This window comes from Papio anubis, chromosome 2 (genome assembly GCF_008728515.1).
Source record: "Papio anubis isolate 15944 chromosome 2, Panubis1.0, whole genome shotgun sequence".
Taxonomy (NCBI): Eukaryota; Metazoa; Chordata; class Mammalia; order Primates; family Cercopithecidae; genus Papio; species Papio anubis.
In genome coordinates this window covers 139,482,796-139,498,695 of record NC_044977.1, presented here as the reverse complement: position 1 = coordinate 139,498,695, position 15,900 = coordinate 139,482,796, and the positions used below count along the sequence as shown (strand labels likewise).

The 15,900-nt window shown below is 35.7% G+C and overlaps 1 protein-coding gene across 28 annotated transcripts in view; it reads left to right on the top strand.

Annotated features, from left to right (window-relative positions):
* The window catches only part of MBNL1 (muscleblind like splicing regulator 1), a 220,110-nt gene that overhangs the window by 78,177 nt on the left and 126,033 nt on the right, over positions 1-15,900 (top strand). For 4 of the 28 annotated variants that reach the window (XM_031663662.1, XM_031663661.1, XM_031663663.1 and 1 more), the window contains exon 2: positions 10,940-11,059. The exons of 22 other annotated variants lie outside the window; for them this stretch is intronic. In XM_031663662.1, coding sequence (XP_031519522.1) covers positions 11,054-11,059 — 6 coding nt within the window. In that variant the 5' untranslated portion in view covers positions 10,940-11,053. Of the gene's footprint in view, positions 1-10,939; positions 11,060-13,928; positions 14,484-15,900 lie in introns of all 28 variants that reach the window. 2 more of the 28 variants (XM_031663670.1, XM_031663671.1) reach the window with 2 other exon arrangements.

The following is a 15,900-nucleotide window of genomic DNA, read 5'->3' as shown; positions in this document are numbered from 1 at the left end:
TTCTTTGATTTACTTGTTATCTTCCTGGTCATGTAATTAGTCTGTTAAAGTCACTCTGCCTATATAGCTTGTTGAAAGTTACAGGCAGTGGAGTGCTGGAACTGGCTCATGTCGAGACCTCTTCCCAATTTCATGTTCAATGATGTCTTTGTTGATAGCTTAAAATAGGCTATGGTGAGAGTGTTTACACTTTGGAAATTCACAGAGGCCAACCATGGTTCTCCCCTCTCCTAGACGGCCACTTATTAAACCTTTAGCAGCACTCACTGTTTACAGTGGTTTTTTTTCCTTTTTTAAAAATACTTTTATTATGAGGAATAGCCATGTAGAGTTTTATTTCCAGGTATTTTGTTGTTTGAAACACTGAGAACATCACTCACTATACCAGTTGCCAGCTGAGTAACTGGGAAACTTACTTAGCTTTCCTGTGCTCAAGTGTCCTTGTCTGTTAAGACTGGGATGATAATAATAGCACGTACCTTGCGATTGATGTGAGGTTGAATAAGAAATACATTTATTTCAGGGCATACATAAGGACTTGGAATGAACACTCAAATAATGCTACCTCTTATCTCTCTGTACTTTAATTAATAGATATTTATTGGTCCCTTACTAAATACCTAGCATTTTGCTATGTACAGTGGGTCATCTACTGAGACTCAATACCTCTCACGTCGAGTCTTAGCCACATTGACCTGTGGCAAATGACTTCTTTTGATGTTCCCATGTAGTGCCATCCCCCCGTTTTTTTTTTTTTCATTTGTTTTTGTTTTTTGGTCTTTCTGCCTGGGACTCTTTTTTTCTTCCTACATGAATTTTGCAGACCTTCTTCATGTTTATATTTGTCTCATATATTCCCTCCTCTAGAAAGCTTCTCCTCACTCTAGACCTGGCCACATAACTGTTTTGCCTCTATGTAGTTTGGAGTATGAATCATAATTATGCATCTTAGTCCATCTCTGCATTTGATTCCACAGCCTACGACTTATCACCTTTGTGTTTTTAACCTCTTAGTAAGAAATGCTTGACACGTAGTAGATCGACTAGAAGTGTACATTGAATGTTTGTTGGTTAAAGGAATGGAACTAGACTTCACTCATAGAGACCTTACTATTTGGCCAGAGAGATAATGCATACATATGAGACATGAAGGTAAACACAAAGTATATTGAAGATATCTATATTTTAATTTTTTTAGTTTATAGTTTATTTTTACATACCTATGTTTTTTTGTAGTAGGTAAGTCAATTATGCTACACATAGACATTTATGTACATATGTGCAAATACATTGATTTAGGTTATCTAGGCCAGATTGTAAGTAGCAAAGCCCAGTTTGTATTACAAAGCCCAGGTTTTGTGACTTCAGGTCAGAAATATAAAAAAAAAAAATCCTTGGTTACTCTTCCAGACATGAACTCATTCTTTTTTTTTCCCCTGTGATTTCTGTCTTTTTTGTTTGTTTGTTAAGTTTAAAAAATTCTTATGGCAATTTTTAAATGTACATAATATTAGAGATACAATATAACAACCTCCTCCATATATCTGTCAGTCAGCATTTTGTATGCATGTATCCGTGTGTGCATCAGCCAACATTTTGCCCTTCTTGTTACCTTTCACACTCCTTTTATCCCTGTTGTATGTTAAAACATATCTCAGACATCTTAGCTTGTCACCTATACTTCTTCAGTAGTATCTCTAACAGTTAAGAACTTATTTTAAATATAACTCCATTTCCAAATCTATGAAAATTGACAATAATTTTATTGTATCATTTGATAGCCACTTTATGTTCAACTTTTCCTGATTGTCACAGCAATGTCTTTTTTTAATAGGTGTGTTTTTCCAGTTAGCATCTACATTTCATTTGGGTGATATGTCTGTTAAGATTCTTTTAATCTATAACAATTGCTCTTCCCTTTTTTCCCCCATGCCTTAAAAAAAAAAAAAAATCAGGTCATTGTTCTGGAGAATTTCTGAAATTCTGAATTACATGATTTCTTCTCTGTGGTGTCATTTAGATTGTTCTTCCATCATCCTTATTTTCTGTAAACTAAAAGTTAGAGTCAAGTTTAACTTTAATGTTATTTATTATTATTTGGGAGGAACATTTCCTAGAAGGTTCTGTATACTTTCTATTTCATCATATCAAGAGAACATAATTTTAGTAATCCCTACTTTTAATGATGCTGCAATCTATCAGTGAATCAGATTGGCCTGGGCCAATCCTTATAAAGTTCTCCATCAGACTTGGATCCAGTGATTTCACCTCATTGTTGATCATTTTGTAGTCATGATGTTTTTTAAGGTTTGCAAAATGGTGACTTTTAATTGTATAATTTCTGCTGTGTTTACTATCAAGAATTTTTTTCATAAAGAACTTTTCATAGCAACTAATGGTCAACTTCAAAATATAATTTATATTAGAAAAAGGGAGAAAATGCAATATTTTTATTTATCAATTTTCAGAATCAGATATTCTCTTCTAAGATCTAAATAAGATTACACATATAATCAAGGATGCCAATAAATTTTTCTAAAAAACCTTTTCCCTTGGAGAAGTTATTTATTTATTTATTGAAATAGAGTTTCACTCTCGTCTCCCAGGCTGGAGTGCAGTGGTGCAATCTCGGCTCACTGCAACGTCTGCCTCCTGGGTTCAAGTGATTCTCCTGGCTCAGCCTTCCGAGTAGCTGGGATTACAGGCATGCACCACCATGCCCAGCTAATTTTTTTTGTGTGTTTTTTTAGTAGAGATGGGGTTTCACCATATTGACCAGCCTGGTCTTGAACTCCTGACCTCAAATGATCTGCCTGCCTTGGCCTCCCAAAGTGTTGGGATTACAGGCGTGAGCCACTGTGCCTAGCTGATAAATTATTTGAATTGCTTCTCCTAATTTTTTTTTTTGATTAGTATGTTTTGATAACATTGTTCCTATGGTAATATTATCACAAAAAGTTTTCTTTCCTTCCTTTTTGTTTATCATTAATGTGCCTCTGTATGATTGAATTTGTTTACTCAGAAGATACTTATTGGGCATCTATCTTTTTTTTATCAAGCTCCATGCTAGTCCCTGAGGATGTGGATATGAGCCCTGCTTTTTCCTTTTCTTTCTTTATTTTTTTTTAAATTTGAGACAGAGTCTCACTGTCACTCAGGCTGAGTGCAGTGGCATGATCTTGGCTCACTGCAACCTCCGCCTCCCAGGTTCAAGCTATTCTCCTGCCTCAGCCTCCTAAGTAGGTGAGATAACAGGTATGGGCCCCCATGCCCAGCTAATTTTTGTATTTTTAGTAGAGATGGGGTTTCACTATGTTGGCCAGGCTGGTCTCAAACTCCTGGCCTCAAGTAATCTGTCTGCCTTCGCCTCCCAAAGTGCTGGGATTACAGGCTTAAGCCACCGTGACCGGCTGCTTTTTTCCTAGAATATATAGTTTGGGTCTCTTTTCTACTCATGATGTGATTTAAAGAGTTGAATGTGGTTTTGTGAACTATAATATTTGGTATCATATACTATATATTTTAACTAGCATTTTTTTACTTACTTATTTATTTATTTAACTTTCTTTAGAGTTCTTGGCCTTAGTGTCTAAAATAGTGGCAATAAAGGAATTTGGAAGTTAAGTCGTTCTTGCTGACCCAAAGAAAAATGAGATGTTTCTGTTTAGGACACTGTATGTGACAAACAAGGAAGGTTTTACTAATTTATTTTTTTGAAGAGGAATTGACGAGAGAATAATGATAATTCCTCTAAGATTAAAAGTAAATTATAAGATTCTGTGCTATTTTCCATCCTGGCTAACACGATGAAACCCCGTCTCTATTAAGAAATACAAAAAACTAGCCGGGCGAGGTGGCGGGCGCCTGTAGTCCCAGCTACTCGGGAGGCTGAGGCCGGAGAATGGCGTGAACCCGGGAGGCGGAGCTTGCAGTGAGCTGAGATCCGGCCACTGCACTCCAGCCTGGGCGACAGAGCGAGACTCCATCTAAAAAAAAAAAAAAAAAAAAAAAAAGATTCTGTGCTATTTCAATGTGAGCAAACATTTGAATTTAATTCGACTTCTATTTTCAGTAAATGAGAATGAAATTTTAGGAATGTCTTTATCTCCTATAGTGTGTTTTGCCAAGATTTATTAAGGGTAATTTTGGATTTTAGTAAATGTACAGTTTCTAAAGGCTTGTGAACATTTTATATTGATAGAAAATGTAAGTAAGACTAGTAACATTATTTTCTCCAAAGGATCCTGTGACTGACACAAAAAATATGATATAATATTGAATCCGCCAAAAGATACACTGTTAATCTGGGATTATGTTATGTTGTTATTTTATTAGGTATGTGATACTATGCTGTGAATTACAGAATATAGGTAATTAATTATTATAATTCTAAAAATCTTCTGAGATATTTTCTCTATAGCAGAAACTCAGCTTTTACTCATGTTCAGATAATGTGATATAGCTGTTATAGTTATTTGAGATTAGGATAGAGGCAAACTGTTGACATGTAATTAAAATGTGTTTTATGACTAAAAACTAGAAGGATGTAAAAAGTTTACATTGTATTTATAAGACTTTGCTAACATGCTTTACGACATTATGGAGAATTACTAGGAAGAAGGAGATCTTTAAAAGGAGTGACATTTTGCTTGCTTTGCTGGAGTACCTTATCAGGAGATTTGAAATCTTAGCCCTTTAATTGTGGTATCTGTTAATTCTAAAACTTATACTGAATTTAATTTTGAAGATCAACACATGGGTTTTTTTAAAAACAATATTTACTCTATCAAAAGAGTAGCTGTATTTTTGACTTGAGGAAATAGCTTAATCTGAACAGCACAAAACTTGAAGAAACGTTTGCTAATACATAAATATTGGCTATTTTAATCTGTTGAAAACGGAAGGCTAGTACCAAGGGAGACAGTAGTAAAATTATAGAAGGACCTAGTGAAAAGTAAACATTATGCAACATAAAAAGAATACTAGGGGAAAAACTGACAGAGTAGAATAACAGGAAGATTAGTCACTTCTGGAAGGAAAAAAGTAGGTAGGGGGCAGGGGAATGAAGTACTTTAAACAGGAATGTGGAACTGGAAGTGCTAGGGCTAAAAGACAGATATGAGCTCATCTGGGAGCTAAACTGGGCTTTGAAAAAGGAATAATACTGGTAGCATTTAATATCAAAATTTAAAGTTTATATTAATAAGAAAGAATGGAGAAAATTTTTTTGTTAAGGATTATAAAATGCCTGTTAAAATGAAAAGAATTATATTTACTCCTTTGTGGAGCTGAATTGATTTCGGTCAGACAGCAATGTAAAATGCAAATCAAGAAAATATATTTCTGAGGCCAAGGCAAGAGATTACTTGATCCCAGGAGTTTGCAACCACCCCAGGGAACATAGTGAGACTCTGTCTCTACCAAAAAGAAAAGAAAAGAAAAAAAATTAGCCACGCATGGTGGTGAGCACCTGTAGTCACAGCTACTCAGGAGGCTGAGGTGGGAGGATTGCATGAGCTTGGGAAGTCGAGGATGCAGTGAGCCATGATCAACCATTGCACTCCAGCCTGGACAATGAAACAAGAACCTGTCTCAAGAAACATATATATATTTCTTTCAAAACCAGCCAAAGTTATTTTACTTTCAAGTGATGGATAAAATAAAAGCATTGTGGATATCATGGGATATATGTGCTTTTTGGTTTGAAATAATTTTCACTTTTGCATTTATTTATCTGACAAAGGCGTACCAATCTCTAAATATTTTAAGGATTATTTCTATGAATTCTCTAAAAAATATAAATTGTAACTGTCTATATCATGCAAAAATATTTAGCAATCCTTATAACAGAAAACAAGAAAGTAAACTTTGTGTGTGTGTTCATGTGTGTGTATGTGTGTGTTTATTGGTATTCTCATTAATCCCTAGTCTCTACTGATGTAATTATTAGGGACATTAGTGGAACAGATTTTGCTGAACACATTTTCAACCACTCTGGGTGTTCTTAGGTATTTTATTTATTTAGAGACTGATTCTGTGTTGTCCTAGCTAGTCTCAAACTTCTGGGTTCAAGTGATCCTTCTGCCTTACTTTCCCAAGTATCTGGGACTACACATGCACACCACTGCCCAGCTAAAATGTACTTTAAATAAAGTAGATAATTCTGGGGTTGTCTCGAATTCCTGGCTTTAAGTGATCCTCCTGCCTCAGCCTTCCAAAGTCCTGGGATTACTGGCTTGAGCCACTATGCTTGCCACCTCTGGGGTTATCATAGCATGACCCCAGGACGAAAATCTGCCCATTTTATATCCGGGAAAAAAATGCTACTTCATTTAGATGCAGAAGATGGCTTATGCCTATTGAAATAAAAAATTTAGTCTAATTTAGACACCCAAGATTATTATTTGATATAATGACATGGAATACATCACTCTGTGTCACTGAATTCATGGAAATGCAGTACAGAATGCAGTACAGTAATCCCCCCTTATCTGCAGTTTCACTTTCTGCAGTTTTGGTTACCCGTGGTACAACACGATATTTTAAGACAGAGAAAGCAATAGAGACCATATTCACATAACTTTTATTACAGTATAATTGTTCTGTTTTATTATAGTTATTGTTAATCACTTACTGAGCATAATTTATAAATTAAACTTTATTGTAGGTATGTATAAAAAATATAAATAGTATATTTAGGGGTTACTTGTTACTGTCCATGGTTTCAGGCATCCTCTGGGGGGTCTTGGTATGTATTCCCCATAGATAGGGAGTATCTACTGTATACAGTCAGGTAAACCATTCCCATTGATTTTATTACAAATGCAATGCTTCCATGGCTCACTTACACATAATTTGCTGGGGCAACTTCTGACTCTTGCAGAAAATAACCATTTTACATGAACACCAAATACTAATAAAAAATAATCTCTTTTTCTCCTTTTCTCTCTCTTTCCCTCCCGTCTCCCTCTCTCCTTCCCTGTTTTACTCCCTCGCTCCCTCGCTCCTGCTCTTCTGCTCTTTCCATACTCACAGAGACACTGCTTCGCCTACACACACACACACACACACACACACACACACACACACACACACACACCCTACCCCTGGGCATAACTGAATAGGAAATGTTTATTTTCCAAACTAGAGAAAAAAACCTTATCTTAAACACTGAAAGTCCTTCCTTTTCCTGGTTTGGAAACACTAAGTCATACTGAGTCAGTTGTAGATTTTCTTTAGCCAGTTTTATTTAAAGCGTAAAGTTGTGAGGACAGAATGACTCAGGAATTTGTAATGTACCATTAGAGCTTTTCACTTTTAGGATACTAGTTCATATTCAGATGACTTAGTATTAAAGATTGATGAGTTGTTTACTTTCTAGAAGAACCTGAGGAGCTCACTGTAACTTCACTTATTTTGACCTAAGTATGGCCTAGAGTTTATGCTTATTAATTCATTTATTTCTAGGTAAAGCCATGTTCAAGGAATTAAATAAAAGGAAATAGACCCAGTAAGAGTTGATGAATAAGAAGCTGTTACCTTATCCATTTACTTATATTACTTCAAATGTTACTGAGTAATTGATTGATTGAGACAGTTTTTGTTCTATTGCCCAGACTAGAGTGCAGTGGCATGATCTCAGCAACCTCTGCTTCCTGAGTTCAAGCGATTCTTCAGTCTCAGCCTCCCAAGTAGCTAGGATTACAGGCTCCCCACTACCACACCCAGCTAATTTTTGTATTTTTAGTAGAGACAGGTTTCATTATGTTGGCCAGGCTGGTGTCGAACTCTTGACCTCAAGTGATCCACCCGCCTCGGCCTCCCAAAGTGCTGGGATTATAGGCATGAGCCACCACTCCCGGCCTTGATATCTCTTTAAAAATGAAGTTTGTTAAAATGATCAGAAACTTATATGCAGTTGATTGCATTGCCATTGACATCAGCAAGAAATAAAAACTATAGCTATAGTGGTTAAGTTAAGCAGTCAGAATCTATATGTCTATATCTATCTACATTTATTTAGATGACTGGATAAAAGAGTTATGATTCCTCCTAGTCTATCACGTGATAATACCAAGGTCAGAAAAATCATTTGTTATGATCTATCTTATGTAAAAGCCTATGGAGTTACTTTATTTTCCTCACTCATAAGATGACAAAATGTGCTTTCTAGAATTTTTGAATAATTTTTGCTTAAATTCAGTGTTGGGGACTGAAACCAATTTAAAGCTGTTGTTAGCAAAAGAGTAAATCAAGCTTATGTGGGTGCGGTATATAACATGATACCCAAGAAATTCTGCACAAAAGGTAGTTGTCTAGAAATTAGGTACAGAGTTGTCATCTTCCTTCTATGATAACTTGTGATTATAAAAATAATCGAAGGTAAATAAACTGTAAATGACACATCACCTCAAGCTATGCCACATGGGTACCTAAATAAGTTCTTTTTAGTAAATGCCACCAAATGGCTATATTTCTTACAGCTTATGGCTAAATTCTGACAGAGGGGAGGTGCCTTCACCATAAGAGTATTTTCTCTCTGAAGTTTTCATGGTTGTGTGTGTGTGTGTGTGTGCGCGCGCGCTAGTTTATATTAGGTTAGATTTTTTAAAAAGCTGAAGGTAGCCAAAATTATCCCAGAGAGTTAGACTTGCTGCCAAACTAAAGAAATAGCTTGGTTTCAGTATTCTTCTGGCTTCTCAGTCTTAATGTTTGGGGACCTAAGTGCTCGATTTGAGCTGTCTGAAATTACCCAGATGGCCCACTTTGGGTCCTCAAGAGCTAATTGAAGGAAGTCATTTCAGCTGCTGAATAATCACGGCAGTACCTTCCTCCAGTGTTGGTTTCAGCCCACACCTTGCAGATGATCGTTGTCTTTCTGAAGCTCTCTCTAAACTCATTGTCTGGACCCTGCATGTAGCTAAATTAATTTGCCAAGGATGGGAATGAAATATTAATATTATTGGCAGCAGTGGTAATCCCCCAAAACAGAATGACAGATACTGTGATGGTAATAATGTTACTGCCCTGTTAATGCCTCCAAAGATAAGATACACTTGAAAAATAATATGAAAACTGAATTTTCCTTGACTTGAAAATCTGAGAATCACATAAAATGTTTGTTAATTTCTTAAGCTAGTAAATATCATTAAGAGAAATGGACACATAAAAGATAAGTATGTGTACATATTTGTACACAATTAGGTTTTTGAAAAAAGACAGGGATATCAGATGCTTCTGCCACCAGGGTTCTGGCCAGCCACAACATTTCCTACTCTCTTTTTTGAAGAGTTGTAACACTTCATCAGTTTTCAAGCAGCAGTAGAGGGTGGGCATGAAACCACAATTTTAGGAACTGCATTCTCTGGGTCCACATTTCATCTTGGCTACCCCGTAGTTATATAACTTTTGGCAACTTAACATTATATGCCTCAGATTTATCATATATACCCTATTACATCGGAGTGTATCTACCTTGTTAGGTTATTGTGACTCTTAAATAAGTTAATACATGTAAAGAATTTGTGGAATTTCAGGGCACACAATGTTACCTTACCATTGATGTTATTTGCTGTTATTAAATCTTAATTTTATGTAAACATTTTAAAATGTCTGTCTTGTTAACAAATGTGCAATATACAAATAAACGAAAATCAAAATCAGTGGTGGAGTTTTAATGAAATAATTTAGAGCTCCAGCTCTAGAACAGTATACTCTTGATTCAAATCACTGTGACCTTGAAGAAGTTATGTAACCTTACTAAGCCTCAGTTTCCTTGTTTCCAAAATGGGAGCAGTACTAATATCTAATCCTTGGAGGGGTTGTGAAAATTAAATGCGATAACACATATAAAGCCCAGAGAACAGTGCTTGGCACTTAATGGGTTTACAGTATGTGTTAGCTATTGTTTTATTAATTCTGTCATAATGAAGTGAACACTGTGATGCAGTACTTACATATTAGAAACATTATACTTAGAATCTGCCTATATAGGGTTTTTAGTTTTGCTAATGAGGAGTGTTACTCTCTGCTGTGTAGAGAACACATGCTTTGGTGTTTATAATTTTTCTCTAATAGGTAAATGATTAAGAAAAGAATAACCTGTTTTTTTTACTTACCCTATTTTGAGATATACAGAAAAAACCTGTAGATGGCTTTTCATATCTACCAGGATTTTAGCTGTGGATAAATCAGTTAGGTAAATGCTTTGTTAATGTTGGAACTTGCTTACCTCTGTTGTTCAGCCACAGTGTAGCCACTGGTTAAGTCGAACGCCACTAGAAAGAAAAGCAAATAATCAAAAACATCAAAATGGAAATGAAACATGAAGCAAGGAAGTCATTGCTGCTTCTGTAAAATAAGTGTCTGAGACCTATATTTCCCATCAGTTCGGAGTATTGTAGATTATGAAAGCATTAGGATTTTCACTAAAATTGTTTCTATGCCAAGATGGCAGATAGAATATTATGAAAGAAATGACCAAAATTGCATATGACATTTATTTTATATGGTAACATTCTTTCTTTCATTAACAGGAAATTTCAGGGCAATTATTTGCTTATTGGGAGTGAGGAGGATGAATGAAAATTTAAAAAGGGTTCATCAAGGCTTCCTTATAATGAAGTAAACTTTTAAAAGCATATTTTTCCATAGAATTAGAAACTTGGAATTTCATAGTAACAGTGTATTCATCACCTTGTTTGGGGAGCAGATTATCAGTATGATCACAGGAAAACACCTGTTTTGACACTCTGAAAAAGGTGCAAACATACAGGCAAACTCTCTGTAGGTGTAGAGTAAATAAGAATGCTTTGGCTAGCATCCTGCAAGGAGGTGGGTCTAAATGGTCTGCTCCAGCTTCTGCTGCTGCTGCTGCTGCTAATATTGCTGGGAAGGAAAAGTGGCTGACCTGGCATATCCATTACTCTTGGTGCTGCAGCAGTCACTCAGGAAATGTTGTTTAAGGGGAACCTTCTGGATCCTTTTCATGGCACCATGGCAAGAAGAAGCTGTATCTTATCTATGGAAGATAAAGCATGGAGTTGGCTAATGGATGCTGGTGAGTGAATAAGGCAATTGGGGAGGCAGTTTACTAAGATACCATTTGGGTAGTCCTGCTCACTCAAGGCTTGAGATGACTTATCCAGGGGAAATGGCCTCTGGTATTCTGTACATTAGAAACTGTTTTAGAGCGGAACTGTGGTTTTCACATTAGCAATCTGATCTGTAATCCTGTATATGTTCCATCAAGTTCTCATTTATTCTGTGCTTCACTACTTGAAATACTAATCCTGAAGTTTGTTCAATACTTCAGTAGATGGAGCGTAGTTTCCCATGTAACTTCTTAGTCACTGATCTCTACTCTTGATTTTTACTTGCCCCAAAGTGATTTTTTAAAAATAACTTTGTAGTATATGAAAGCAGTTATTCCTCCTTTCAGTTCTAAATGAGAACCTTTTTTTTCACAACAGTAGATTATAGAATTTTAAATTATCTTTCCTTTTATGATTTATATCAGACACAAACGTGTCAATAGTTTACTTTTGTCTTTCATGAAGAAATTGGAAGAAATAAGAATTTTAAGTTAATCAGAGATGTAGGTCAAATTTTCTTAGAATTATTATTCTGTGGTTAATAGGTATCCCATTAAAAACTGTAAAAGCTATGTTTGGGAACTTACAGTGGCATAGTAAAGGTTCTGACAGGTAAGAGGGGAACAGACTTATTTAACTGCAACTTTTAACAGATTTATTTGACCAATCCCCTCTCCCCAACTCTTCTTTTTTCATGAAGAGAGCTTTTCCACATGTGGCACTACCAGCCAGTAAGTATTTATCAAGCACCTACTATGTTGCTTATGTTGCTAGGCAAACTGGCTACTGGAAATAAAATTGTGAGCACATTCGTCAAAAATTTCTCCCCTTGTGATGCTTAACAACAGTTATGAAAATATTTGTTTAGATGATCTGATCTTATGTAAGATGCTTTAATAACAGCATAGTTTTTATTAAAAATGTAATCTAAAGAGCTTCATAAATGAATAATCCTGCTACAGTTTCTGATGGACAATGTTTATTTGTCTTCTCTTCTACTTTTTGAGGGATTTGTTTCATTTTTGTTGTTTAGATTGTTAAAAACTGGTTTTCACGAATGGGATTAAGAACATAGGTGCAGCATACAAACTGCAATTGATTTTAAATTTTTTATTTAAAGACAAATTATTACCTTTAAAAAACGGTCCGCCTCCATTTGGATTCTGCCATAGAGGCTTACACTATCTTTCTGTATTCACACCTATCACATTGACATGATTATATTTTTTAAAAATTAAGTTTAGTTTAAGCCAAAATCTAAACTTAGGCACTGTCTATAAGATGAAAAAGTATTTTTAAAGGAAAATTTAGATTCCTCATTTTCTTATAAAATCCCAGCTCCCTCAAATTTAAAATACTAACTGCTTAGGCGGTACTTAACATGTCGTAAGGTGGGAGTTACTTCATTTTATAACAATGTCTAACTCTTAGTGACTTATCAGACATAAGTAAACCTTGCACAAGCAAGAGTAGCTTTTATTTCGTGTGTCACTTAGAATATATATTTTGCAGGTGAGGGGAGAAATCAGTTTTTCCCAACACAGGATAGTTTGAACCATTTTTCTCAAAGTTAAATGGACTACTATTACTATTTTAGTTACCTTAGAACTAAATACCTTGGAATAGAAGAAATTAGATACCTGAAGTCAAGAATTACACACACATAACTGCTTTTAGGCAATAGCTTTTCTTATTAATTACAAGTATAAAGTCCATGGTTAATTTACTTTGAGTCTAGAAAAAATGAGAGTTCCTAAATGATCGTGACCATTTTCATTTTCATTTCATACATATTAGGAATTATTAAAGTCCTGTCAGAGTTTATACTGAACCTCTGACTTGATTTTATCCAGCTTATCAAAGCAAAATTGTCTTAGTAACACTCTTTTGTAGGTGTTTTTTGGGCTCCTAAAGAGTTCTCCAAGGCTTGTGAGTAGTTGAAGAGCTGTGAATGGTGGTTAACAAGCTATTAGCATCTCCTTGAAAAGCATAACATTATGAAGCAGAGATTCAGGAGAATCTTAGACAGTGAGTAGTCTATCTGACAATGCATCAAAACTAAATTAGTCGGCCAAGCATGGTGGCTTACGCCTGTAATCTCAGCACTTTGGGAGGCCAAGGCGGGCGGGTCACTTGAGGTGAGGAGTTCGAGACCAGCCTGGCCAGCATGGTGAAAGCCTGTCTGTACTAAAAATACAAAAATTAGATAGGTGTAGTGTTGCATGCCTGTAGTCCCAGCTACTTGGGAGGCTGAGCCAGAAGAATTGCTCAAACACGGGAGGTGGAGGTTGCAGTGCGCCGAGATTGCACCACTGCACTCCAGCCTGGGCGACAGAGTGAGATTCCATCCAAAAAAAAAAAAAAAAAAAAGAAACACCAACTAAATTAGTTATATTTTCTGTCCTTCCTCTTTATCCTTTTTCTTTTTCCATCTTTTGCTCTTCTCATCTCTGCACTGCTTATCTACTTGCCTCTTCTTTGTATTCTTCTCTTATCTCATTGAATTTCTTCAGTCTGCCTCATCTGATCATAATAGAAAGTGATGAGTTTGATAAAATGTGTATTGTATTTACTAAAAACAAGTTTAATTATTTATCAATTTAAATAATCAGTTGTTTAACCTTCTCTCTGTCTTTCCATTTTCTCCCCTAATTCCCAATAATGTTGCCTTTTAATTTCTGCTGCCTTGTGGATCAGCACCCTGATTTTTTTTTTTTGTATTTGTAGATTAAATATTGTGAAGACAAGATATAAGAATTTTATGTCACTTATTAGATTTTTAACCATAAATGCCACAGGCATGCTATAATATGTATTCCTTACTTTTCTTTTTAGAACTAAATCTCCATACCCACCTCCTCCGTGTTTTGGCTTATGTATGGGATGCTAGAATGGCCTATCTCCATGTATTTTGTTGCATTTCTCCATTGCTTCTTGTGTTCTGGCGGGAATCTTGGTGATTCTTTTCAAGCACTACCTGAGCTCTGTGCCAGTTGTTCCTCTTCTCCCAGGGTCTTGTGCTGCGTGGTCATGTCTCCACTTCGTCAGCCCTGTCCATTGACAGAACCTTGGGTTCTGTGATGGCTGCCTCTAAACCTTTGTGAGAGCGGGGAACATTCCTCCCCCTGCTGCTACAGCTGAGCACCGTGCTGGGTACCATGTTGCCCTCTACACTTGCTTTCAGTTGTTAAGGCTTCCCAAGCTTTGGCTGTGGCTCAGTGATCCTGCTGTCAAAACCCTGAAACTTTCCTAGCCTGGACACTCAGTGGTAGCAGCAGGTGTTGGGATTTCTCCAAGCCCCTAAGACTCTGGGAGGAAGAGAATGGCCGTTTGACATAGACCTCAGGAGTTTTCAAAGCACCAAGAAACCTCTCCAGAAGATATGTAAAGGTAAGATTCTGATTTCTCTAGGAAGCTGTTCTAGAAGCTAAAAACAAAACAAAACCCTGTAGCTATGTATTTAATGTAAGCTAGTAGTTAAAGAATGTCCTTGGGGAACTCTGTGTTTGATAGAACCAAAATATGAGTCTTAGATTAGGGAACTACTCATTGAAAACTCTTATAGGAATTTTGTGTGAGATTCACGTTAGTTTTGTTTATATTAAATCCGGCATGGAACAGATTTTTAAATATTGCATTTTTTTTTTTTTTGGACACTGTGAAGCACTTTTTCTCTTTCACAATCTTCATTGTATATCTAGTAAGAGAAATCTTGTTGAGAATTAAAATGGTTAAAGATAAAATAGAAATTATTTTTTCAAATACTGATGTTTTATTTACCTCTGTGTTAATATTTAAAACCAAAAACGTTAAATGAATATATCTTCAAGTTCTTCAAGCTGAAATTCCTAAATCCATAATTAATTCAAAAGGAATTAAAAGAGCAGTTCAGATTTTAGTTGGTAGTGCTAGGGATGCATTATTATCCTTTGTCAAAAGTTACTGCTTAGTATTCTAAATACAGTGATTTCTGGTAAGGCTTTATTTTTAGATTTTAAAGGGAAAACAATTAAAATTAAGAAAACTTTTTGAAAAAAAATTCTCTACATATGGATATAAATAACCTGGATGAAGGATACCTGTGGAAAGGTGGTGGGGTGTATGTGTATGACAGGCAGGGGAGAGAGATCAGCAGCATCTTAAGTGAACAACACGAAACACCTCTTCATTGTTATGAGTTTTGTGGCAGCTGTTATTTAGCGCCCCCTTCCTTTTTTTTTTTCCCCCCTGCCTCTATTTTCAGGCAGTAATCTGTGAAGTGATATTAAGGCACTTCTTCTAATATGAGATCATTGTTGGCCTTATTGTCAGTTCAGGTCTTCTTTTTTTCACCCCTTTGTTTTCTTTTCAATATTAACTTAATTTCTTAAATGATTTCCCCTTGTTGAAATTAAGACTATTAGCTTACTACCACATTGAAACCCTTTAATTTAAATGACCAAAAATGCAACTTAATTTTTAAAAATGAAGGAAAATGTTTACTAATAGCTGAAGAAAATGAAAAATATCAATCTTTGATAGTGTTTATTGAGGATGCTTTTTATTTATAGGAAACTTTATTTTTATTGATATTTCATTTAACCTAATTTCAGAGTAGCTCTGTGCTGTAAGATGAGCAGAAGAACAGATACCCTAAATCTCAAAGAGCTTTTTCTTTCGTGTTTTTCTTCTGAGTAGGGCATGAGGTTTCAGATTCCCCGGTGTTGACATTTATTATTTTATACCTTGAGATTTTACCTACAGATACAGAAAGAGGAGATACGGCCGGGCATGGTTGCTCATCCCTGTAGTCTCAGCAGTTTGGGAC